Source organism: Gossypium hirsutum, chromosome D09, assembly GCF_007990345.1.
Source record: "Gossypium hirsutum isolate 1008001.06 chromosome D09, Gossypium_hirsutum_v2.1, whole genome shotgun sequence".
NCBI lineage: Eukaryota > Viridiplantae > Streptophyta > Magnoliopsida > Malvales > Malvaceae > Gossypium > Gossypium hirsutum.
In genome coordinates this window covers 5400089-5424639 of record NC_053445.1, presented here as the reverse complement: position 1 = coordinate 5424639, position 24551 = coordinate 5400089, and the positions used below count along the sequence as shown (strand labels likewise).

At 34.4% G+C, this 24551-nt stretch overlaps 3 protein-coding genes and 1 pseudogene across 4 annotated transcripts; 3 read left to right on the top strand and 1 right to left on the bottom strand.

Moving 5' to 3' along the window:
• The first annotated feature begins 913 nt into the window (after positions 1-913).
• LOC121203389 (wall-associated receptor kinase-like 9) lies at positions 914-1594 on the top strand. The gene is made up of 2 exons (XM_041100151.1): positions 914-1102; positions 1277-1594. Exons 1-2 carry the CDS (start codon positions 914-916, stop codon positions 1592-1594), a joined length of 507 nt encoding a protein of 168 aa, XP_040956085.1.
• A 5380-nt stretch (positions 1595-6974) lies between these two features.
• LOC107890402 (uncharacterized) lies at positions 6975-10909 on the top strand. Of its 2 annotated transcripts, none has more exons than XM_041101605.1 (2): positions 6975-7885; positions 8986-10909. In XM_041101605.1, exons 1-2 carry the CDS (start codon positions 7204-7206, stop codon positions 9567-9569), a joined length of 1266 nt encoding a protein of 421 aa, XP_040957539.1. In that variant the 5' UTR covers positions 6975-7203; the 3' UTR covers positions 9570-10909. The 2 variants fall into 2 exon arrangements, with proteins under 2 accessions (XP_040957539.1, XP_016670310.1); XM_016814821.2 differs by having other exon boundaries at positions 6981-7885; positions 9022-10909.
• Positions 10910-11055: 146 nt separating this feature from the next.
• On the top strand, positions 11056-13166 carry LOC107892406 (wall-associated receptor kinase-like 2; annotated as a pseudogene).
• A 7739-nt stretch (positions 13167-20905) lies between these two features.
• LOC121220724 (uncharacterized) lies at positions 20906-24106 on the bottom strand. The gene is made up of 5 exons (XM_041100150.1): positions 23675-24106; positions 22985-23554; positions 22886-22899; positions 21525-22797; positions 20906-21055 (listed from the first exon to the last, which is right to left on the bottom strand). The coding sequence occupies exons 1-5, from the start codon at positions 24104-24106 to the stop codon at positions 20906-20908; spliced, it is 2439 nt and encodes an 812-aa protein (XP_040956084.1).
• Positions 24107-24551: the final 445 nt, after the last annotated feature.

Here is a 24551-nt window from a genome sequence, read left to right as displayed (position 1 = left end):
TCTAGCTCTTGCTGACATAAGACATCCAGGATCTCACATTGCCACATACCAAAATTATTGGTACCGTCAAATTTCTTTACTTCAAATTTTGCATTTGTCACAGTAGTCCTTGCTGATAACGATGCTGCTGCCATTTTTCTCCTCAATCCCAACTACTGTATACGTGAACAGTACCGTATACGTGAATAATACTGTATACGTGAATAGTACTGTATACGTGAATAGTACCGTAAACGGTCGTATTCCCCAAGTACGAACCTGGCTCTGACACCAATTGTTGCGCTGAAGCGTGTGAAAGAGTAAAATTATTGTACTGAAAAATCACACTAAGTTCAATTCCCAGGAAAGAGAGGTAGATCACGAAGATCACTTAAATACCAAGTTTTTCCTAGCTAGAATATCCCTCTATCGTAATTTAATAGCACAATAAATCACTACAATCACATTCACAAAATATGCAAAACAAATAATAAAGAACACTAGAATTTTAACGAGGTTCATCAAATTTTGCCTACGTCCTCGGGCACTACCAAATATATTTCACTCCAAAAATTACAAGTGAAATTTACAAATAGAGAGAGAGAATAATGCCTTAAGTAGAGAATGGCTATTATGGGATGAAGAAAGTAAGCAATGGTTAGGCCTATTTATAGTTGAGGTTCAAGGATCAACTTGCAATGTCCCTATACAATTAGGGACCAAAATTGCAATTATCCCATGCCAACTTTTAACCCAACTTGCCAACCAATATTACTTTCTACTTTCGGTGCCCACCCTATTTGACTTTTCAAACAATGGTGGGTTCCAATATGTTTAGAGGCTGAAGTTCCTCTATTGGTGTATGAGTTCATCCCAAATGTACATTATACGATCTCATTCATAACCAAAATGAAGAATTCCATTGACATGGGAAATGCGTTTACGAATTGCGATTGAAATTGCTAATGCCTTGTTCTATTTGCATTCAGCTGCTTCTGCTCCTATTTATCATCGAGACATCAAATCTAGTAACATACTTTTGGATGATAAATATAGGGCAAAAGTGTCAGATTTTGGAACTTCAAGATCAGTTGCACTTGAACAAACATATCTAACCACTCGGGTGCAAGGAAATTTTGGATACATGGATCCCGAATATTTTTGATCAAGTCAATTCACAGAGAAGAGTGATGTTTATAGCTTTGGAGTTGTTCTTATTGAGCTTTTAACAGGAAAAAAACCCATCTCCCTGGAACAATCAGAGTCAGTGAAAAGCTTGGTATCTTATTTTTTGCAGTCAATGCAGGAGAATTCCTTATTTAACATTCTCGATCCAATGGTAGTAAAGGATGGTCCAGAAAAGGAGATTGTAGTAGTGGCTCTGCTAGAAAAAAGATGCTTGAATCTTAATGGAAAGAAAAGACCCACCATGAAACAAGTAGCAATGGAACTGGAGTTGATTAACACTTCAGGTGGAAATGTTCCTGAAGACCATGGTGATGAAGAATCTGAAATAGATGACATGATCCATTCATGGGAGACCAATCCAAGTTGTTCAACGTCTAGGACAATTACAACCAACAGTGTAACTTTTCCATTAAATTCATCTTTATAGTTTCCAACACTCCTGAAACAATTTCTCTTAGATTGATAGCCTTTAGCTTCTCTGTCTGTCACACTGGTGGAGTCTTGTGGTTGCCCAAGAATTCATACTTGTTTCACTCAATGTTATTTGATCTCTTGAAGGTATTTATCATACAAGTTCTGGATATGTTTTTCTTTTCCTTTTGCTAAGTCGATGAAATCGTTAATAAAAAAAGACCTCCTTTTGCTCTTCTTCATCCTTGACCTTCTTCTTCTTCTGATATCTAAAGATGAAATAAAAAGAGGTGAGTAACTCATCATAGTAATGTAAGCCTTTATTGAGCGAGAACAACTTAAGAAAGCAAGAGATATTAACAGAATCCAACATATCCTTTATCGCCATTTTCCCCGACGCCATTACTGCTCTGTCAACAACTCTCTAACCAATCAAATCAATTTGGAGCTGAATATCTTAATACATAATTTCAAAAAGCTTCCGATTCAAGTTGAATATTATATAACCTTGGAATGGATAAGTGATCGAATCAATTACATCGTCCATTTTTAGTATGTTAAGTGAAAATCAAATAAATTATTAAAAAACTATAAAAATAAAAATATTAATAATTATAAAATACTATTCAATCAATTAAACTTTTTTTAATTCAATTCATGGGTTAACTGATTTTTTACCTTCCTCTAAATCGAAATTTCGACCTATTTTTAATCCAACCAAATAGTTCGATTTAAATAACATTGCATTTTAAGTTTTTATGATGAAAATTAATTGGTTTCATGGATTTTCAAATTAAATTTCATTATTAAAAATATAAATTTTTTGATAAGCTATCAATAAGTGCTGAGCGTAGTGATAAAGTATATTACAATTTGGAAGAGAGAGTACATGTTCAAACCTTGAAGACGATATTGTTGGAAGAGGTAGTCATATACTCTAAACATAGATCATAATATAGACATGAAACATACCAATAATATATACTTTCAATAAGTTATTATAAAATTGACTACATATATAAAAATATATATCTTTTTATTTGATTAATAAGTTATATAAGTTTTATTTATATCTTTTATTATAAATTTTTTTGTATTTATTAGAGCTGTGTAACCCAAATCTTTGTTAAAGAAAATACATTGATGGTTTCACTTTTTCCACTACGTAATAATGGAATTGGAGTTTTAGAAAAAGACAAATCAACAAAATAAAAATCAACTAAGTTTACCTCAAAATGTCACAACACTTATTAAATTAGACTCTTAAGTTAACTTAATAATATGACATTTTGATAATCCCAAGGCAGTTCCATTAAGCTTTCTAAAAGTTAGTTAAAAAGAATGTTTTTAAATTTGATTGGTTCAACGGAGACATTTCGATGGCTAATATAGTCTTCAAAATTCAACCATAACATCTTAACCAAGTTAGGAAGGTTATAGTTGAATCCTTCAAGATTTAATTTTGAACAACACCAACTAATAATAGTTTTACTGGTCGTATTCCTCTAGCTTTGTGTCATTTGATGAAACTGTAGTACACTTCGCTTTCCCAAAATAAATAAAGTGGCTCAATTCCTTCTTGTATTGATTGTTTATTGAAAGATCCTATTCTTGGAGAAATTTGTAATTTAGCCCTTAATCCAAATAAAAGAAAGAACTATCTCCATGTATCGAGAATAGAACCCTTAATATCTCCCTAGTTTTGCCAATAATCCATGGTAGATGAAGCAACTTTGCAATTTAGTCCAAAAATCTCAATTTCTCCTCTCTTTCAACTTAATCCAAGCTCATTCAAAACCTATTAACTACCAAAAGCCCAACAATGACTTCTCAAACTCTTGAATTAGAATTTTCCGTATGAAATTCGCTATAAGAAAATTAATTCTCGACAAACTTTTGCAGTAATTTTATCGGATTTCGTGAAATTGAATATATTGACTATTGTTGTTCACATAGAAAGAAAGCACAAGAGTGGATCAAATTGGAGAATTTCTTTGTTATCATATATGATATATGGCGTAAACCGTGTTTAATTAGACGAGTCTAACAAAAAGTTAATCGTGTTTTGTTTGTCTCTAAAAGCTAAAAAAAAAAGTAAGTTGGCAAACAAGTGAAAAAGCATTCATCACTTTGCTTGGATGTTTTCCGATTATTATGGAAAGAAGGTTTCTGAGCGGTTTCCCATCATAAAACCCCACACGTAAAGTTAGTCATTTTACACAACTCTTAATTCTTACTTTAAGATGAAAATACAGCAGCAGGTCCACAAATAAAGCAGGGCACATTGACTACTGTTGTTGGCATAGAAAGAAAAACATATACAGTATGGAAACCCCAGTAAAGTAGGTTGAAAAGCATTCATCATTCATCACGTTTTGTTTTCTATATCTATAGTATTAGTATGTTGCAACAAATGGGAAAGTATTCAATACACGGATCAGCTTTTGCCTCATTTAATTAAAGGTAGTATGTAATCATTACTCATCATCATTGAACTTGAAGTGCGGATTTTTCCACAAAAGATTTTGAAACCAAAAACTTTGCCTCAATTGTTATAATATTGTCTTCTTTCACATGTGAATTTTAATTTATTGAGGATATATATTAGTTCTAATGACGTGGTATTATAAAATTATAATATGTTAAATTAATTTGATATTTTAAAATAAATTTAATTAAAATTATTTTTATTATGTTATATAACTTTTTATTTGATTAATAAGTTATATAAATTTTTACAATTATAATTATAAAATTTATTTATATGTGTTAAAGTTGGGTAACCTGAATCTTTGTTAAAAAACATACAGTGGTAAGACTGATGGTTTCACTTTAAAAAGGTAAATCAACAAAACAAAAATCAACTAAGTTTATCTCAAAATGTCACAACACTTCTTAAATTGAACTCTTAAGTTAATTCAACTTAATAATCTGGCATTTTGATAATCCCAAGGCAGTTACATTAAGTTTTCTAAAAGTTAGTAAAAAAAATATTTTCAAATCTAATTGGTTCTATGAGACTATTTCGGTGACCAATGTAATCTTTAAAATTCGGCCATAACATACGGGCCGAGTTAAGAAGGTTACAGTTGAATACCTCAAGTTGAATACCTTAAGATCAGCCTTTTATCCCTCACTAATAATAGTATTACTGGTCATATTCCTCTAGCTTTGTGTCATTTGATGAAACTGGAGAACATTTCGGTCTCACTAAAATCTGCAATTTGTGCTTAATACTCAATGTCTATTTAATATATTGACTATTGTTTTTTCACATAGAAAGAATTCTTTTGTTATCATATATGATATATGGCGTAAACCGTGTCTAATTAGACGAGTCTAAGAAACAATTAATCATGTTTTGTTTGTCTCTAAAAACTAAAAAAGTAAGTTGGCAAACAAGTGAAAAAGCATTCATCATGGAATAGGTTTTGCTTTGCTTGGATGTTTTCCAGATAATTCTAAAGTGCATTATTATTTTTTAAAGAAACTAAGTTGAAAGAAGGTTTCTGAGTGGTTTCCCATCATAAAACCCCACACGTAAAGTTATTCATTTTACACAACTCTTAATTCTCACTTTAAGATGAAAATACAGCAGCAGGTCCACAAATATCTTGGGAACAAATTTGATATTGTTTATTGTTCTTGCTGGTTTTTTCAAAATATATTGAATACAGTCCACAGTAATCACATATATTGTATTAAAAAAAAAACACTTACATATGATAAAGATTGTATGTGATGAGGAGAGCTGACACTTCCTTAAAAGCTTCTGAATAGGAAAACTTTAGCTTGATTGTGAGGAAATTGTCAATAATGTTCAGATTATCGTCTTTCTTTGCAAATCTTCCTTGGAAATTTCTACTGTACATTGAATTAGGAAAGAAGATGTCATGAGAGCAAATGGGGTGCATTGCACCTTTTACGGGGGCAAATACTTGCTATACTGATTAGCTTGTAGAGGGTAGTGGGGTAATTGAGTCTAGTTTGAATATTGTTAAGTTCGACTTAAAATTTAGAATTCGATATTTGGTTTGAGTTCAATTTAACATTTGTTTCTATGTTCGAACTCACTTGATATATAATCAAATTACTTGAACTCGATCTCGACTTGATAATTAAGAGAAATATCATAACTTAATAATATAAAAATATGAAAAGATCGTTAAGACTCGCAAGCTATTCAAGTCAAGCATTACTAAGCTCGAATTTAGCTTGATCGATAGCTTGAGCTCAGCTCAATAATTACCGAGTCGAATTCAAATTTTTTTCGAGATCAAACTCAAGTAATCTTATTATATAAAATGAAAAAAATACTTTTATAATAATACTTATTTTTTATAAAAGTAATAGATTTTCATAATTTCTCAATTAAGTCGAGGCTCAATTGATAGGTGACACCAATTCAATTATTTCTTTAAAAAATAATACAAATTTAAGGTACATCCATGATGTGAGTGGAATAAGGAGAAAATGATAATTTAATTCGATACTTTAACTGATTATAGCTTTTCTTTTTTTCAATTCATAAGTCTTGCCCTCCTCGTTATGAATACAATAGTATGGGATTTTGTTGCGAGCGCAAAGTACAAATTCAAAACACTCGTAATTTTATTGTAGGTGTGTGGTGAATTTACACTTCTTGTTTTTAAAGTGGAATCATTATGACTATTTAATTTATGTCAATTTAAATAGTAATTTATTTACTTTTAGATGCGTGATGCAATAACTGTTATTTATCATTAAATTTGTAAAAATTGAATATGAAAACAATTGAATGATGTAATAAGGTTGTCTCATTGGCTATCAAATATGAATGAAACTTTATTGAAACATTTTCATGGTTTTTTAGCCTGTATTTTAATTTTCAAATTCACCTTTAACAATGTTTCTTATATCTATACAGGTTGCAGCAGTACTAGTGTTGGGACACTATTTTTACCTCTCGCAACATGGAGTATGTACAGCGTCAAAAGTGACATTCCTCGGATTTTCTTTTCAAGTTGTTGTAAAGAACAATCACCTTTGCTATAACTTATTAAGGATAATGCTCACCCTTTGTTATCTCCTCCCATCTAGCTTTATAGACAACTAGGATTGTATAAACTTAATAATTAATATAAATATATGTATATAAAAATAAAGTACAAAATTAATTAAAATTGATTATAACCACATATATCTTCATTTTAAATTAAGTTTATTTATCACTTCTTTCATCCACTTTTAATATAATTAAATTAATATTAACTAATAAAATTTTAAAAATGATTTTATTTAATCTATAGTATCAAGCTTTCTATTTTACAATATGATTTGAAATATTTAAAAGTTTTGAAGGAAGGAACATAAATTATCCTTATTTCTTAATGCTATTGTAAAAATATTTGAAGGAATATAAGGCTCGACTCTCCCTTTTATTTCTTTGAATGGAGACCTCTTACGTGTAGCTGGAAAATTGTATCCAACAGTCTTTGCAAATTAGTGAATTATTCTAAAATCAAATGCACTTACACTGGAACTTCAAGGAAAGTGTGACCAAATACTTTTCATTTGCTTCTCACTCAAACATCCTTTGTTTCTTTAAATCTTCATTCATTTCCCTCAAACAAAATACCAACGCAAATGGGTTTTCACTTACCGCTTTACTTCATCCTCCTACTCCTCTTCCTCTTGTGCCCAATATTACAAGCAGCAGAATCTCAAGAACCTGCCTGTGATAAAGAAGCATGTGGAAATATTACAATTCCATCCCCTTTTGGAATCCATAGCAGCTGCTACACTAAACCTTGGTTTAGAGTGACTTGCAACCCAACCCCCAATGGGGTAAAGCCATTCATAAACGTAAATGGCATCGATCTGGAGGTACTTGATTCCATATATTCAGACGCCATTCTCATCAATAATCCAGTTACTTATATTAACTGTAATAAGGCTAGTGTGAGTGTGGATCTGTCAGGCACTCCATTTTTCTTCTCAAGTGACATGAATTATTTCGGGTCAGTAGGTTTTGGAAATTTGGCTACTATTTTAAGTAACGAAGGTGATTCACTTGGCGGCTGCATTCAACTAAGGTCTGACGATGGTGCTTCTGAATCTGGCTGCATCACTCTAATTACTGCAAATTTGACTTCCTATACTGTCAACATGACAGCCATGTATCCTGACAGCAAAAGATGCGCATCTGCTTTCATCTTTAGCAAGTACTCTTTCCGTAGTGCTTACCCATTACCCACTGGCATCAATAATGGAACTACGCATGTTCCCGCCGTGCTCAACTTGAATTCCACCTATTGCGGTGACGGAGGTCAGTCACGCGCTGTCACTTCAATTGCTTGGCTTTTATTCTTCTTCTTTTAATTCAGTTAATATATAGATTTTGCTAATGGTTTAAAATCAGTATTTAGAATCATATAAGTTCTAAAAAAGTTTTTAGGATCATTCGTTTTGTATATTAATATTTTTGGCTTTCAAAAATTTATACCTAAAAGTTTTGTATTCCAAAAACTTGAATTAATACTTAAATGAGATTAAATTAAATTAAATTATTATTTTTTAGAGGAGTTAAAAATGTAATTTTTACATTTATTCAAGGGTTAAAGTGTTTATGTTAAATTATTAATTCTTTTGAAAGAGGCAGAAAGGTGTAGTTTACTAATTTGTTCTCTTAATTAGGGAGATCAAGGACACCGCTGGATTCATATCGGTGTTATATATATATATATATAATTTCAAGTTAATCGAGTTGGCAAGTACTATTTTATTATCTTAACTTAATTCAAAATTTTTTCAAATTGAGTCGAGTGAAATGAAATTTGAGTCTAGTCGAATCGAGTAAATTTTTTTTGATTTAAATTAAAAAATTAAACATGTCAAATTAAAATATTGTTACAGTATAACTAATTCCTTATTAAAGCACATAAATTTAAAACCATATATATTTGAAAACTTTTTCAAAGCAAAATAAAAAATACTTTAGTATGATAAACTTGAATTATTATTCTAGAAAATTTTTAATTTTTTAACTTTCTTTATATATTTTAAGAATTTCTTATAATTTTTAAAAAATATAAATTTTGGAATTTTTATAAATATTTTGAAATTTAAAAATTATTGTGAATTTTTGAAATTTTTTTTTATTTTTTTTAATCTTTTGTTGAGAGAGACCAATTTGCTCATTTTCAAGCTTAACAGTGACGTAAAGGATATATACACCAATCTGTTATTCAAATTATTCTAATTGTAAAATTCAACTCGATTTGAACTTGAAACTCGAATTACTTATTTGAGTTGACTCTAATAATTTGAATAACTCAATTCGATAAACTCGAAATTTGAATTTTTTTGATATTTTCAAATCTAATCGAGCTTTACTCACCCCTAATTGGATGTACATATATTTTGTAGATTTTACGATTGACTCCTTTTTTGCTAAATCCGCAGTATGCGTAAGACCAAGACTAGGACCTATCAACGTCAACACCTACAAGGTATGGCCCTGCGGAAATGTTACTTTTCACTACCCCTTTAGAATGAAGGACCAAGATTATGAAATTGACGATTGGTTTGAAGTAATTTGCAACAAAACCGCCAACGGGGGAGAAGTTCCTTTCTTAAACATAAATGACACGAATCTACAAATACTGGACTTTGATTTTTTGGAAGGCACCATCAAGGTCGACCATCCAATAACTTACTTCAACTGTCCAAAGAACCATCACAATGGGATGAGTCTCAACCTAACTGGCACCTGCTTTTCCTACTCAACTTCTGACAACAGTTTTTATTATTCAGGTTGCGATAATTTGGTTACTATTTTTGACAATGAAACAGATAAACTTTTGGGCGGATGTTTGCAACCAAGTTGTAGGATTAATAACAAGACTTCCTATGTTGCTAGTTGTCTTGCTTTTTTCCCTCGGGATCTCAGTTCATTCTACATAAACATGACTAATAGGGTTGATTCTAGTGATTATAGGAAGAAAAAATAATGCGGATTTGCTTCCTTGATTTCTGATGACTATGATTTAGAAGATTCTGATATAAGTAGTAGGACGCATGTCCCAACACAACTGCATTGGGGCACACCAATATATGGAGAATGCTATTTGAATGATAGTTCAGATACTTCTTGTACATCCGATGGTGAATATTACTGGTCGAGATTGAGCTCTAATCATCTATGTGTGTGTGATAGGGATACTCGCATTTACTCGACGTTATGCGAAGGTATGATTTAATGTTTTTTTAAGGAAATTTTTTTCTTATATCTATATTATCTTTTTTACTTAACAAATTAAATTACATTATTTTAATGGTATTCACATCTTTTTAAATTTTTATATAAAATCGATAGTTGAAAAATTATGAAAATCTATTACTTTTATAAAAGAAGAAATATTATTATGAGAGTATTTTTATCCGTTTATATTTTATGTAAAATCTAGAAAAATGAGTATAATAAAATTTGAAGAAAAACACCTTAGTAGCTATTACATAACTTTACTATTTCAATAACTCTTTTTTTTATATCATTATTTTTTAAAATAAATTGTTACATAAGTTTTTTTTTCACTCAGATCGTTAGTATATCATAATTTAGTTATTATTGGTTGAGGTATATCATGGCTAAAATATACTAATTAGTTGAAGATTCAAGATACAAAATCATATTTAATAAAGTATTTAAAATTTCGATATATATATATAAATAATTGTATAAAAAAATATGGAGAGTAATCCACTTACACCGGTATAAAATAAAAGTTGTTTTACATCCTTTTGAATCCCCCTATACGATTAATATTTTAATAATCCAACTGTTGAATGTATGGTTATAATTGTACTTGTCATGCATGTAAATTTTTAAACCAATTTGATATTTCTATCATATTGATCTACAATACTCAATATATTAATATATATTCAACGGTTGAATATTTTTTACATTAAAAAAAAGTTAAAATTTTTTAATTTATATCAAATTTGACATGAATGATTTATATGAATAAAATATTAAATTCAACGGTTGGATTATTAAAATATTAACAGTACAAAGAGATATGAAAGGGAGCAAAACAACTTTAATTTTATACTGATGTATTTAATTTTACACTAATTAAAGAGAATCTCTAAAAAAATATGTACTTTTGCATATAATTATGCATATTTTTATTGGTAAAAAATTCTTAAACATCTATAGTGCCAGAAATGTATACACTGCATTAATTACTTAATATCTATTGCATTATATGGATGAAGCATCTAAGAGTCTCTCTATTATAGGAATTTGACCAAATTAGTCCCTCTACTATTAAATGAATTAATATAATTCTTATACTATTAAAAAGAATTAAAGAAGACTAAATTAAAATATAATTAACATATATTTTTTAATAGAGTTAATTATTTTTAAAGTTTTTATGGTTCTGTAAATGAAATATTTTGTTTAAAATAGAATAGATTTTGAAAAAAAATTCAAGACATTTTTTATACAGTAAAAGTTAACTCTTTTATAATTTAAACTTATTTGATTATTTTTAATAATATAAGTACTAAATTGATCCGTTTAGTAATAGAATGTCTAATTTGATCCGATCTATATAACATAAAGACCTCTCAGATACTTTAACCGAATAATATGATTATAACCTTTTTTTTTTCTTCTTTATTCAATTCTTAAATGACTGATGGGAATTGTGGGGATTATCAGTATTGTCGCATGCTTTGTTTGAATACCCCTACCAACTACTACTCGTCGGAGTCTTGCCCTCCTAATCATTATGAATATAATAGTATGGGATTTCGTTGTGAGCGCAAAAAACAAACTCAAAATACTCGTAACTTGACAAGCATTATTATAGGTACGTGCTGATTTATACTTTTTGTTTTTAAAGTGGAGTCATTATGGTTATTGGATTACATCAATTCAAGGTCTGTTATATTTACTTTTGAATGCGTGAGGCAGTAACAATTATTTATCATTAAATTTGTAAGAGTTGAATATCGATACAATGGATGGTGCGATAAGGTTCTCTCATTGTTGATTTTAATTTTCAGATTTACCTTTTAACTATGTTTCTTATATCTATATAGGTTGCAGCACTAGTATTGGGACACTATTTCTACTACTCGCAACATGGTTTTTTAGCCTGTATTTTAATTTTCAAATTCACCTTTAACTATGTTTCTTATATCTATATAGGTTGTAGCACTAGTGTTGGGACACTACTTTTACTACTCGCAACATGGAGTATGTACAAAGCCCTTAAAAGAAAACCAAAAACCTTGCTGAAGCAGAAATTCTTCAAAAGGAATGGAGGTTTGTTACTGCAACAACATTTGTCTAGCAATGAAGGTAATGTTGAAAAAATTAAGTTGTTTACTTCAAAAGAGATGGAAAAGGCGACTGATTCTTATAATGAAAACCGAATCCTTGGTCAAGGAGGTCAAGGGACTGTTTATAAAGGAATGCTAATAGATGGAAGCATTGTGGCTATTAAGAGATCCAAAATGGTGGAAGGAAAGAAATTTGATGAAAAGAAGGTTGAACAGTTCAGTAACGAGGTGATAATTTTATCTCAAATTAATCACAGGAACGTGGTTAAGCTGTTAGGGTGTTGTTTAGAGGCTGAAGTTCCTCTATTGGTGTATGAGTTCATCCCAAATGGTACATTATACGATCTCATTCATAACCAAAATGAAGAATTACCATTGACATGGGAAATGCGTTTACGAATTGCGATTGAAATTGCCAATGCCTTGTTCTATTTGCATTCAGCTGCTTCTGCTCGTATTTCTCATCGAGACATCAAATCTAGTAACATACTTTTGGATGATAAATATAGGGCAAAAGTATCAGATTTTGGAACTTCAAGATCAGTTGCACTTGAACAGACACATTTAACCACTCGGGTGCAAGGAACTTTTGGATACGTGGATCCCGAATATTTTTGAACAAATCAATTTACAGAGAAGAGTGATGTTTATAGCTTTGGAGTTGTTCTTATTGAGCTTTTAACAGGACAAAAACCCATCTCCGCAAACCAATCAGAGGAAGTGAAAAGCTTGGTATCTTATTTTTTGCATTCAATGCAGGAGAATTCCTTATTTAGCATTCTCAATCCAATGGTAGTAAAGGATGGTCCAGAACAGGAGATTATGGTTGTGGCTCTGCTAGCAAAAAGATGCTTGAATCTTAATGGAAAGAAAAGACCCACCATGAAACAAGTAGTAATGGAGCTGGAGTTGATTAAAGCTTCAGGTGGAACTGTTATTGAAGACTGTGGTGATGAAGAATCTGAAACAGATGACATGATCCATTCATGGGATACCAATCCTAGTAGTTCAATGTCCAGGACAATTCCAACCGACAGTGTAACTTTTCCGTTAAATTCATCTTCCTAGTTTCCAACACTCCTGAAACAATTTGTCTTGATTGATAGGCGCCTTTAGCTTTTGAATTTGTCACACTGGTGGAGTCTTGTGGTTGCCCAAGAATTCATACTTGTTTTGTTGACACCATTTTTTAAAATTGAAAAACGGGGTCGACTTGGGTTTTGACGAAAACGAATAAAACGGGAGTCGCCACCAATCGTTTTTGATGAGGTGTGATTGGATCACCTTGAAAACTGGTTGTTTTTAATAAACGTTTTAATTTTATTAAAACAACGATTTTGGTCCACAAAATTCAGAAAAACGGGTTCGGGAGTCGGTTACGCACGAGGAAGGATTAGCATCCTCGATACGCCCAAAATTGGTACCTAGCTGATTACTTAATGTCTTAGTGTCGAAGAACTGAAAACTTTAAAGAAATTTAAAAATACGATCCTTATATTAAAATGCTAAAAGAAAAAAAATCTTTTGAGAAAAGAAGCACATTTCACGTTAATTGAGAAATAGACGTCATATCCAGTAAGTTAGGATACAATGTCTCGAATTCTCGATGCATAAAATGCTTGTTTAAAAGATATTTTAGCTATCTCGGATTTAAAAAAGGAGATCACGACCAGTAAGTTAGGACGCGATTTTTTTAATTCCGAGATCATTTAAAACTTGAGTTTGAAAAGATTCGTACATTTAGATTTATCGAGAAAATCGAAACCCAGTAAGTTAGGGCACGATTTTCTCAAATCCAAACACGAAATGCCATTTTTTAAAAATAAATTTTGTTATATCGAGTAAAAATATAGCACAAAATCATAGTGAAAGCAAATTACATTGTTTATGCATGGCAAAATCATAATGAACATGAAAATATAAAAACGATGCAAGCAATAGCAATCAATATGAACGATCAAACTTACAACATACAAAATAACAAAATATAAAAAAACGAATAAAGTTAAATCATTCATTCAAAATAATAACAAAAATGAAATAAATAAATAGCAAATACAATTAAGTATAAAAAGATATATATAGACATGAACTAAAATATGTGTATACATGAATTAACAAAATATATAAAGTATATTTATATAAAATAAATAAATATGCGTATATATAAAAATATGTACATATATAGGTGTATAACACTATGGAATACGAAGATAAAGAAGTACATATAAAAAGTAAGTGTATATATATTGTAAAATAAAAGAAAAAGTATATATGTACAAACTAAAGTTTAAAACTAATGAAAATATACATATGTATACAAATAAATACGTTAATTTATATACATGCTAAAAATATATTGAAAATGTGTATGTCTATGCGGATTCAAAAATATATACATATATATATATATAAAAGGGTGTATTTTAGACTATAAAGATTATATATAAATATGTATGTATTTATGAAAATGAAAATATGTATATAGATATATAGATAGGTACATAAGTTGTAAAATATATAAATATATATGTACCAGAAGTTTAAATAAAATCAATATAAATAAATAGGTAATAATAATAATAATAATAATAATAATAATAATAATAATAATAATAATAGGACTAATTCAAAACGGGAACGAAATCCCAAGGTTGAAATCAAAAATAAAATAGAATAAAGGATCAAAATGTAATACGCGCGAAAAAAGGGGGGACCAAAATGGTAAATACCCCGAAGCCCCAAAACGCAGCGCAGCAGAGGGTCAAATTAGAACAAAAACAGAATTCTGGGGCGAAATTGAAAAAATAGGAAATAGCGAAATAGGACCAAATTGCAACGCGCTTCAAAGTCGGAGGGACTGCGCGCGCAAATATCCCATTTAAAGAAAAGACGCGGATCCTTCCCCTGGGTCGGGTTACTGCGCGGGTCAGAGCTCAATACGGCGCCGTTTTGGAGTCATTGATCAGACTCCAACCGACGTCGTTTCACACATCATGTAAGGGCCAAAAAGAACCCTAATTTGATAGCCTCCATTCATCTTTTAAACAAACAAAGAAAAATAAAATAAAATAAAAAAAACAAAAAGAAGGAAAACTGAGAGCCCGAATGCTCTCCTCCCCACGCCTTTCTCGGCCCTTAAGCTTAGGCCGTCATCTCCGCCTCCATGGCCAATGGCCGGAGTTGCGCGAGAACGGCCCCTAGGCCTCCCCCTTTTGCGGCGTCCCCGAAGGCTAAGCCTTCTCAACCGTGAGATCAAAAGGAAAAGGGATGAAACGCCCCTTTTGGCTCGACTCCGACGACGGCAAGGGTGGGGTTCTGACACCAGCCTGTCGAAGCGGTAAGGTATTTACTCCTTTCCCTTTCAGTTCCTTTTTCTTTGTTTAACGATTGCAGAAAAAAATAAACAATAAATAAAAAGTAAAGTAAATAAAAAACAAGAACAGAGAAGAATAAATTGCAGTCAACCTTTTTTTATTTGCTTTTTCTTTCTTTGAATTCAAAACGCTGTAAAAAATGTACAGAGATCTTGTTTGGCTTTTATAGCCAATTTACATTGTATTTTTTGGTTGTATTCTATTGCTTTGCACTATCTGTTGCGTGCTCTGGCTTTTTCTGTCATTTTGCAGGTGTTGATGAAGCTAGGCACGGTGGGTGGCGATGGGACAAGGCGAACAGTAGAGGGATGGGTGCGGTGCTAGGTTTGGCTAGGGTTTTATTTTTCTGAAACCCTAGTTGGATTTTTGGGAGGAATTGGGCTCCGAATTTGGGCCTCGGGTTTGGGTTGTAATTGGGCTTGTGGGTTGGTGTTTGGGCTGGTCCAATTAATTTTGTAATGTAACTGGGCCATTTGGGCTGAAATCTGTTTTGCTGGTAGGGCCCGGGCAAATTTGGGCTTCTACAGTTGCCCCTCTTTGCTCGTTGTCGTGTAACGGTAACAGAGCAAACACTAAGAAAGACCAAATTTTGCCCAATCTTGCCGAGGAAAAGATTCGCCGTTGAGGCTTCAATCTATTTCGCTGCGTCGCCTGGAAGTAAGATTCGCCGTTGTGGCTTCGATCTTTTAAATTGCAATGTCGGGGAAGTGAGATTTGCCATTGTAGCTTCAATCTGTTCCACTGCATCGCCAAAAATAAGATTCACCGTTGTGGCTTCGATCTTTTAAATTGCAATGTTAGGGACGCAAGATTCGTCGTTGTGACTTCAATCTGTTTCCACTGCATCACCTGGGAAGATAAGATTCGCCGTTGTGGCCTCAATCTTTTAAATTGCCATGTCGGGGAAGCAAGATCCGCTGCTGTAGCTTCAATCTGTTCCATTGCAATGCTAGGAAAGTGAGATCCGCTGTTGTAGCTTCAATCTTTTTAATTGCAATGTCAGGGAAGTAAGATCCACTATTGTAGCTTCAATCTGTTCCACTGCAACGCTAGGAAAGTGAGATCCGCTGTCGTAGCTTCAATCTTTTTAATTGCAAACTATGGTTTCTTCGATCTGCTTCGCTGTCAATACAGAAAGGCTAGATCTGCTACCTTCATTGATCTGTTCTCTGGGGAACATGACCTGTATAATCCATTTGATGGACCTATTTATGCCTAGTGTTTAGGATGTCATGATTAAAATGAGTCAAAATTTCCTAACTAGATATGTATGAATGATATTTGTATGAATGCAGAATGTCATAAGAATGATCCATTTTGTTTGAGTTGTTATTACTCATTGTTTTATCACTGACGTGTTACAACGCCTTCTTGCTCGACTGGCATATCCAAAGAAACATTTATTCAGATTGCCCCCACTGTAAACCTCCAAGTTCAATCCACTGGATGCAAAATTTGAACCATCATTCTCCCGCTGTAACCCAAGTGTAGAAAGATATGGCTTTTCTCAATCTTCTCTTATCATAATTCAAGGGTACAGAATGTGAAACTCTTTAGTCCTTTACCCCATTCCCAAGGTGTTATACCAAATGTTTATGCACAATGAAGAATTTTCTTCTCTCAGAATACCCTTTTTTTATTGCTTGGTGAACATCGCTTGTTTGTTCATTGAATTTTTGCCACCAACACGACATCTTGTCATTTTGTTCAATGTTTGGACAACAAAATTTGAAAGGATAGTCCTGACTTAGACTTTTCCTTTTTAGACACTTTTAATTTGGTGTGTTCTAAACAACAGTCCTGTTTCAGGTTCCTTTATTATTTAGAAATTTCTAGAGTAATATGCAAAACTCCTTTTGCTTGAACATTCAGTTCATTAATAGTTATTCTAAATGTTTTTATCAAAAAAGATTATCACAACGAACAAACAAATGTTATTGAGAACAAATCTCGAAATGAATGAGTTAATCAAGATAGCAAATTTTGCTAAGATAAAATGAAATAAGACAATAGACAAAAATGAAATTTTATTGGGGAGCAAAGCTTGAAATGAATACATTAATCAAGCCAACAAATTTTGCCAAGATTCAAAATATAAGATGACAACAGGTGCCCCAGATATCGCAACACGAGCTTCCCTGCATAAGCTTTCTGAACACCATTCTAAATTCAGTATGTGTTTAGGGAATCTACAGGGTTTTGTCGATACCCCAAGATATCGTCTACACTTTCCTTGTTGATTCAGGTATAGTGAGACCACCACATGCCCCAGGTCTTGATCAAAATTTGAGCTGCTTCGATCGCCTTATGTCTTCTCAAAATTTGGGCCGCCTTTTCAGGTTTTCAACTCAAATCCCCTTTGGTCTCAAGGCGCCCTTTATGGGTTTTCACCTTGGCCTCTCCCCCCCTTTTTTTAAATGCCCTTTACGGGTTTTCACTTTAGTCCTCCTCCTTCAAGTGAAGTATTTCTTGACTGAATCTGAGTTCACAGGATTTGGCAAGTTTTTACCATCCATCTCGCTCAAGATCAAAGCTCCTCTAGAAAAGGCCTTCTTTACAACATAAGGACCTTCCCAATTTGGCATCCATTTTCCTCTAAAATCTTTTTGTAGAGGAAGAATCTTTTTCAACACTAGGTCCCCTTCGTGAAATTCTCTGGGACAAATTTTTTTGTTATAGGCTCGCATCATTCGTTTTTGATACATCTGACCATGACGAATAGATTTTAGTCTTTTTTCTTCTATCAAGTTCAGCTGATCATATCGAGATTGAACCCATTCGGCCTCATCTAACTTTAGTTTAGTTACTCGGAGAGAAGGGATTTCAACTTCTATGGGTAAAACTGCCTCCATCCCGTAGACTAAAGAAAACGGTGTTGCCCCAGTAGAAGTCCTAACAGATGTACGATATGCCAAGAGAGTGAAAGGTAGTTTCTCGTGCCAGTCTTTGTAGGTCTTAGTCATTTTTCCTACAATCTTCTTGATATTTTTGTTTGCTGCTTCCACGGCCCCATTCATTTTCGGGCGGTAGGGTGACGAATTATGGTGTCTGATCTTGAACTGACTACAAACTTCCGCTATTAAGTTGTTGTTCAAGTTCAGCACATTGTCAGATATGATTCTTTCTGGCATCCCGTACCGACATATAATCTCTTTTTTTAAGAATTTACTGACTGCTGACTTTGTAACGTTAGCATATGAAGCAGCCTCTACCCATTTAGTGAAGTAATCAATAACCACAAAGATAAAACGATGCCCATTAGAAGCCTTTGGAGATATAGGCCCGATGACATCCATTCCCCACATGGAAAACGGCCATGGAGAAACCATAACGTGAAGGGGTGAAGGTGGTGCATGCATTTTGTCATCATAAATTTGGCATTTATGACACTTTTTGGCGTAACTAATGCAATCCCCTTCCATGGTGGACCAATAGTACCCAAATCTCATAATTTGTCTGGCCATCGTGAAGCCGTTGGCATACGTTCCGCAAATACCTTCATGTACTTCTTCCAGGATTTCTTTTGCCTCGACAGTATCTACACACCTCAACAAAACTTGATCTTTTCCCTTTTTATACAAAATTTCCCCATCTAGGACATAGTCAATGGCTAATCTCCTTAATGTCTTCTTATCATTTTCTGTCGCATGGTCAGGGTACTCACGACTCTTCACATATTGCAATATGTCATGGTACCAAGGGTGATCATCCTTTTTCTCTTCATTGTCAATGTTGCAACAATGGGCTGGAGCCTCATAGATGCTGATCTGGATAGGCTTCATGTCTTCTAATTTGTTCACTTTAAACATGGAGGCTAAAGTGGCCAAAGCATCTGCCATCTGGTTTTCATCTCGTGGGAGTTAACTAAAGGTGACATTATCAAATTCCTCAATCAACTCCATAACAAAATTTCGATAGCGGACCAACTTCGGGTCTCTTGTTTCCCATTCCCCTTTGAGTTGGTAAATTACTAATGCAGAGTCCCCGTATACCTCTAGCACCTTAATTTTCTGCTCTATGGCTGCCCGGATGCCCATAATGCAAGCTTCATACTCAGCCATGTTATTTGTACAGTCAAAGTCCAATTTGCTAGTGAAAGGATAATAATCTCCACTAGGAGACACGAGTACTGCCCTAATTCCGTTGCCTATAGCATTTGAAGCTCCGTCAAAACTCAACTTCCAAGGACCACCTTCTTGGAAATCTTTCTCTACAGTTGCAACATGCATCAAATCCTCATTTGGAAAATTGAAGTTCAATGGCTCATAATCATCCAAAGCCCTACTTTCTAGGAATTCCGCTATTGCACTCCCTTTGACTGCCTTCTGGTTCACATAGACTATGTCAAATTCAGATAGAAGAATTTGCCATCGGGCCATTCTTCCATTCAGAGTGGTTGACTCCATCAAGTATTTCAGAGGGTTCAATTTGGAGATTAACCAGGTCGTATGGTACAACATGTACTGTCTCAATCTCCGAGTTGTCCAGATTAGGGCACAGCATAATTTCTCGATTGGTGAATATCTTGTTTCGCATTCGGTGAACTTCTTACTAAGATAGTAAATTGCTCTTTCCTTTCATCCTGATTCATCATGTTGACCAAGCACGCATCCCATGGAATTTTCAAACACTGCCAAATACAGTATGAGCGGCTTGTCTGGGCAGGGTGGAATCAGCACTGGGGCATTGGATAAGTAATGTTTGACTTTTTCAAAAGTTTTTTGACATTCCTCATCCCATACACCTGGATTATGTTTCTTGAGGAGGCGAAATATGGGGTCTCATTTCTCAGTTAGCTGTGAGATGAACCGAGCAATATAAGTCAGCCTTCTTAGAAAACCTCGAACCTCCTTTTGAGTACGCGGTGGGGGTAATTCTTGTATTGCTCTTATTTTGTCAAGATCAATCTCAATTCCTCTCTCACTGACCACGAACCCAAGCAATTTTCCCGATCTTACCCCAAATGTGCATTTTGCTGGATTTAGCTTTAGCTGAAATTTTTTCAACCTTATAAATAATTTCTTAAGGATTTGCACATGTTCCTTTTCTGTTTTAGATTTTGCAATCATGTCATCAACATAGACTTCTAACTCCTTATGCATCATATCATGGAACAGTGTTACCATGGCTCTCTGATACGTTGCCCCTGCATTTTTCAACCCAAATGGCATTACTCTATAACAAAAGGTTCCCCATAGGGTTGTGAACGTAGTTTTCTTCATATCCTCTAGATGCATCTTAATTTGGTTGTATCCAGAGAAACCATCCATGAAAGAAAATAGCGAATGCCCTGCGGTGTTGTCCACTAAGGCGTCGATGTGAGGCAAGGGAAAATTATCCTTTGGGCTAGCTTTATTTAAGTCTCTGTAATCTACACACATTCGTACTTTCCCATCTTTCTTAGGGACGGGTACGATGTTGGCTACCCATTCGGAGTATTTAACTACTTGCAGGAATCCAGCATCGAATTGTTTTTGCACCTCGTCTTTTATTTTTAATACAACACCAGGCCTCATTCTTCGGAGTTTTTACTGAACTGGTTTGCAATCTTCCTTTATAGGAAGTCGGTGAACTACGATGTCAGTGCTTAACCCCGGCATATCTTGGTATGACTATGCGAAGACATCTTTGAGCTCTCGAAGCAGTTCAATGAGGTCTTGTTTTACTTCTTCAGTTATGCTTGTGCCAATCTTTACCACCTTTCCCTCTTCAAGGATCACTGTCTCTATCGTCTCCTCGTGAGGTAGAATCTGTTTCTCTTCCTGCTCTACCATCCTCAACAAGTCCAGAGATAGGTTGCAATCTGTGTTATCTTCAAAATCTTGAGATTCCTCTATACACATATCTCGTTCAAAAGGATTTTCTAAGTCCATAGTAGAGTCACTCATATCATTGATATCTTGGGACCTGTTATAGGTATCAAAGAATGTACAGGGAATGTATGAATTTAAGGATTCTTATTTAGTATAGTCATGAATAAATGAATGACTCGGAATAAAAGCATTCAAGATGACTATTCGTATGAGAGAATGAAAAGAATTTTAAAAGAATATATACTCAAAATGCGAAGATATATTTCATTGAAACCACAATGTCCAAATATAAGCCCAGTTCAGTTCACAAAAAGTTTTCGTTTTCTCTAAGCTTAGAACAATTAATATGTTTTGAATATTACTCTGGAAAAGCTCTAAAAACTTCAGGCATTTCTTCTGCAGTCCAATTGTTTAAAACACTCCCGGGTTCAATGGGATAGATGCCTGATGTACTTCCTTCTTCAGATTTTTCTTCAAATATGGCATTGATGCTCAAGTTTTCTAACATTTCCTCTGTGATCTTCTTTCTTGGAGTCTTCAGTCCAGAATACATGGTTCCTCCCGATATGAATGTCCTGGATATGTGGGGGAGAGCCATAGGTTCCCAGTCAACTTCTTTTCCATTCAAACGCGCCTTCCTCCTCTCTTGCCTTTTCTCTAACTCTTTCCTTCTCTGCTTGGCATTTGGTTTAAATCCTAAACCAAAATGGTCTTGTTTGTCTTTCACCACTGGTGCCTCTATCCTTTCTTGAAGGCATCTTCCCAGTCCTCTTTCAGGCACAGCTCCTTTCCCAACTGTCATTTGTAGTCCCATCTTTGTGGCTCTAGATATGCTGGGCATTGGGATTTTCTTTCCCTCGGTGACAAAAGTTGCATTTACGAACTCTAAGGATCGAAAAGAACATTCGACTGTATCATCATCTACTCCCACATATGGTGCGCCACTGGTTACCGATGCAATGATGTCTTCCTCAGCGTCAACCGTAACTAACCAGCCTTCTGTCACTAATTTCAACTTCTGGTGTAATGATGAAGGCACCGCCCCTGCTGAATGAATCCATGGTCTCCCCAGCAAGCAATTATACGAAGGCTTGATATCCATCACTAAGAAATCTACTTCGTATGTATTCGGGCCAATCAAGAGGGGTATTTCTATTCTTCCCATCACCTTCCTTTCGGTACCATCAAATGCTCTCACTATATTCTGGCATGATTTCATGTGGGAACTATCCACCGGTAACCTATTTAAGGTAGATAGGGGTAAAACATTCAAGGCTGATCCATTATCAATTAGCACTCCCGCTAACGTATACTCCCCGCAGCGAGCAGTGATATGTAATGCTTTGGTGGCTCCTCTTCCCCCCGGCGGTATTTCATCATCATTAAAGAAAATGAAATTGTCAGCACTGATATTGTTAACCAAACGGTCCAACTTATTCACTGAGATATTGCTAGTGACATAAGTTTCATTTAGCACCTTAATCAACGCATTACGATGTACCTCTGAACTTAGAAGCAATTCAAGCACCGAGATACGAGCCTGTTGCTTATGTAATTGTTCTACCACGCTGTACTCGCTATGTTTTAAGAATTTTAGAAATTCTTTAGCCTCATTTTCAGTTACCGGCTGATTGACACGCGGCTCAATTTTGTCTGCTTTTGCTTTTCCCAATTCAACCGCTAAGCTTTTCCTTTTCCAGATTCCACTCTCGCGTTTACCGGATCATAGCATTTTCCACTTCGTGTATAGAATCCTTCATCCTCTCCTGAAGCATTTACCAAGCTCTCTTCTCCTGGGATTATTACATTGCAGTCATAATTCCAAGGAACCTTTTTGCTATCCTTGTAGGGAAAGGATACAGGTTTTTGGATTATGACCTTTGGTGCTATTTGTGTTCCAAGTTCTCTGCTTATTGGTTTTGAAATAATCACCACTGGATAATTAGCCTTTTGGGCTTTCCCCGTAGATCCTTCTTCTGCAGCATAAACATCTCCTACTTCTAGTCCCTTAATCTCTTCATAAAACTCCAATTCTTTGTTATCCATTAAGTTTTGCACCATGGTTCTGAACTCGGTGCATTCTTGGATGTCATGGCTTTCTTCTGCATGGAATTCACAAAACTTCCTTGTTCCTTCAGGCCTTTCTATTGAACCTTGCTTGATGAGACCTCTTTTCATCATTTGTTTCCAAACCCATTCAAGGGGGGTCTTTATCTCTGCTATGTTGGCTTTGACTCTCCTTCCTCCATATTCAATTATCACATTCACCCCTTTATTATCATGGTTGGGCAACGGATTCTCTGCTACATTCGGTCCTGATGAGTCACCTATCTTTACGATCCCCAAATTGATAAGTCTTTCAACTAACTTCTTGAATGCAGTGCAGTTTTCAATTGAGTGCCCCTTGGTCCCCGCGTGATACTCGCATTGAACGCTTGCGTCATACCACTTAGGGTACGGAGGTTACATAGGTTTGAGGTAAAATGGAGATATCACACGTGCATCGAATAAGTTCTGGTACAATTCCCTATACGTTACTGGGATGGGTGTGAATTGAAGTTTCTCTACCTTTGGCCTTGGATTGGATTCCTGTGTCGAAAAAATTTGCTGATTAGCGGTTACTGCTCTGGCTTGCCCCACTGTGATTGATTTAGAATGGTCCCTGTTAAACGTGCTTGTATTGTTTATCTCATGCTCCTTCTTCCTTGGTGCTGACCTTTTAGTACTTTCTCCTGCCTCAATCTTGCTGCATCTTTTGGCGTTCTCTATCATTTCTCTAGACATCACTATGTCTGAAAAGCTTTTAGTGGCACTGCCTAGCATGTGATTGAGAAATGGAGCTTTCAGGGTATTGATAAAAAGCATGGTTATCTCCTTCTCTAAAAGTGGTGGTTGAACTTGCGCTGCTACTTCCCTCCATCTCTGAGCATAATGCCGGAAACTCTCATTAGGCTTCTTTTCCATGTTTTGCAATACAATTCGATCGGGTGCTATATCCATCACGTGTCTATACTGCTTCATAAAGGCTTGCCCCAAATCTTTCCATGAATGAATGTTGGCCCGACTTAATTGGTTGTACCATCTAGCCGCTGACCCGATCAAGCTGTCCTGGAAGCAATGAATCAACAATCAGTCATTGTTGATGTATCCAGTCATTCTCCTACAGAACATAGTGATATGGGCCCCAGGGCAACTGGTCCCATTATACTTCTCAAACTCCGGCACTTTAAATTTGGGAGGGAGGACCAAATCTGGTACCAAGCTTAGATCTTTAGCGTTCATCCCATGATAATTCTCGCTACTTTCCATGGCTTTGAATTTCTCTTCGAGCCATTTACATCTTTCCTCCAATCGGCTCGGTAGTTCTTCCTTTGTTTTCTCTTTTCCCATCATTTCGTCAAAATCGGGTACTATGGGATTAGTAGGGGCTTCTCCGAGATGAGAA

Bases quoted from the DNA above. Each gene is read 5' to 3' on its own strand.
- LOC121203389 (XM_041100151.1), top strand. From the start codon at position 914: ATGCGTTTACGAATTGCGATTGAAATTGCTAATGCCTTGTTCTATTTG. The intron at 1,103-1,276 runs GTGCAAGGAAAT...TATTTTTTGCAG, and splicing joins AAACATATCTAACCACTCGG to TCAATGCAGGAGAATTCCTT.
- LOC107890402 (XM_041101605.1), top strand. From the start codon at position 7,204: ATGGGTTTTCACTTACCGCTTTACTTCATCCTCCTACTCCTCTTCCTC. The intron at 7,886-8,985 runs GTCAGTCACGCG...TATATTTTGTAG, and splicing joins CACCTATTGCGGTGACGGAG to ATTTTACGATTGACTCCTTT.
- LOC121220724 (XM_041100150.1), bottom strand. From the start codon at position 24,106: ATGGATATAGCACCCGATCGAATTGTATTGCAAAACATGGAAAAGAAG. The intron at 23,555-23,674 runs GTAGAGAAACTT...CCGTACCCTAAG, and splicing joins AATCCAATCCAAGGCCAAAG to TGGTATGACGCAAGCGTTCA. The intron at 21,056-21,524 runs GTTTTAAACAAT...ATGGTAGAGCAG, and splicing joins ATCCCATTGAACCCGGGAGT to GAAGAGAAACAGATTCTACC.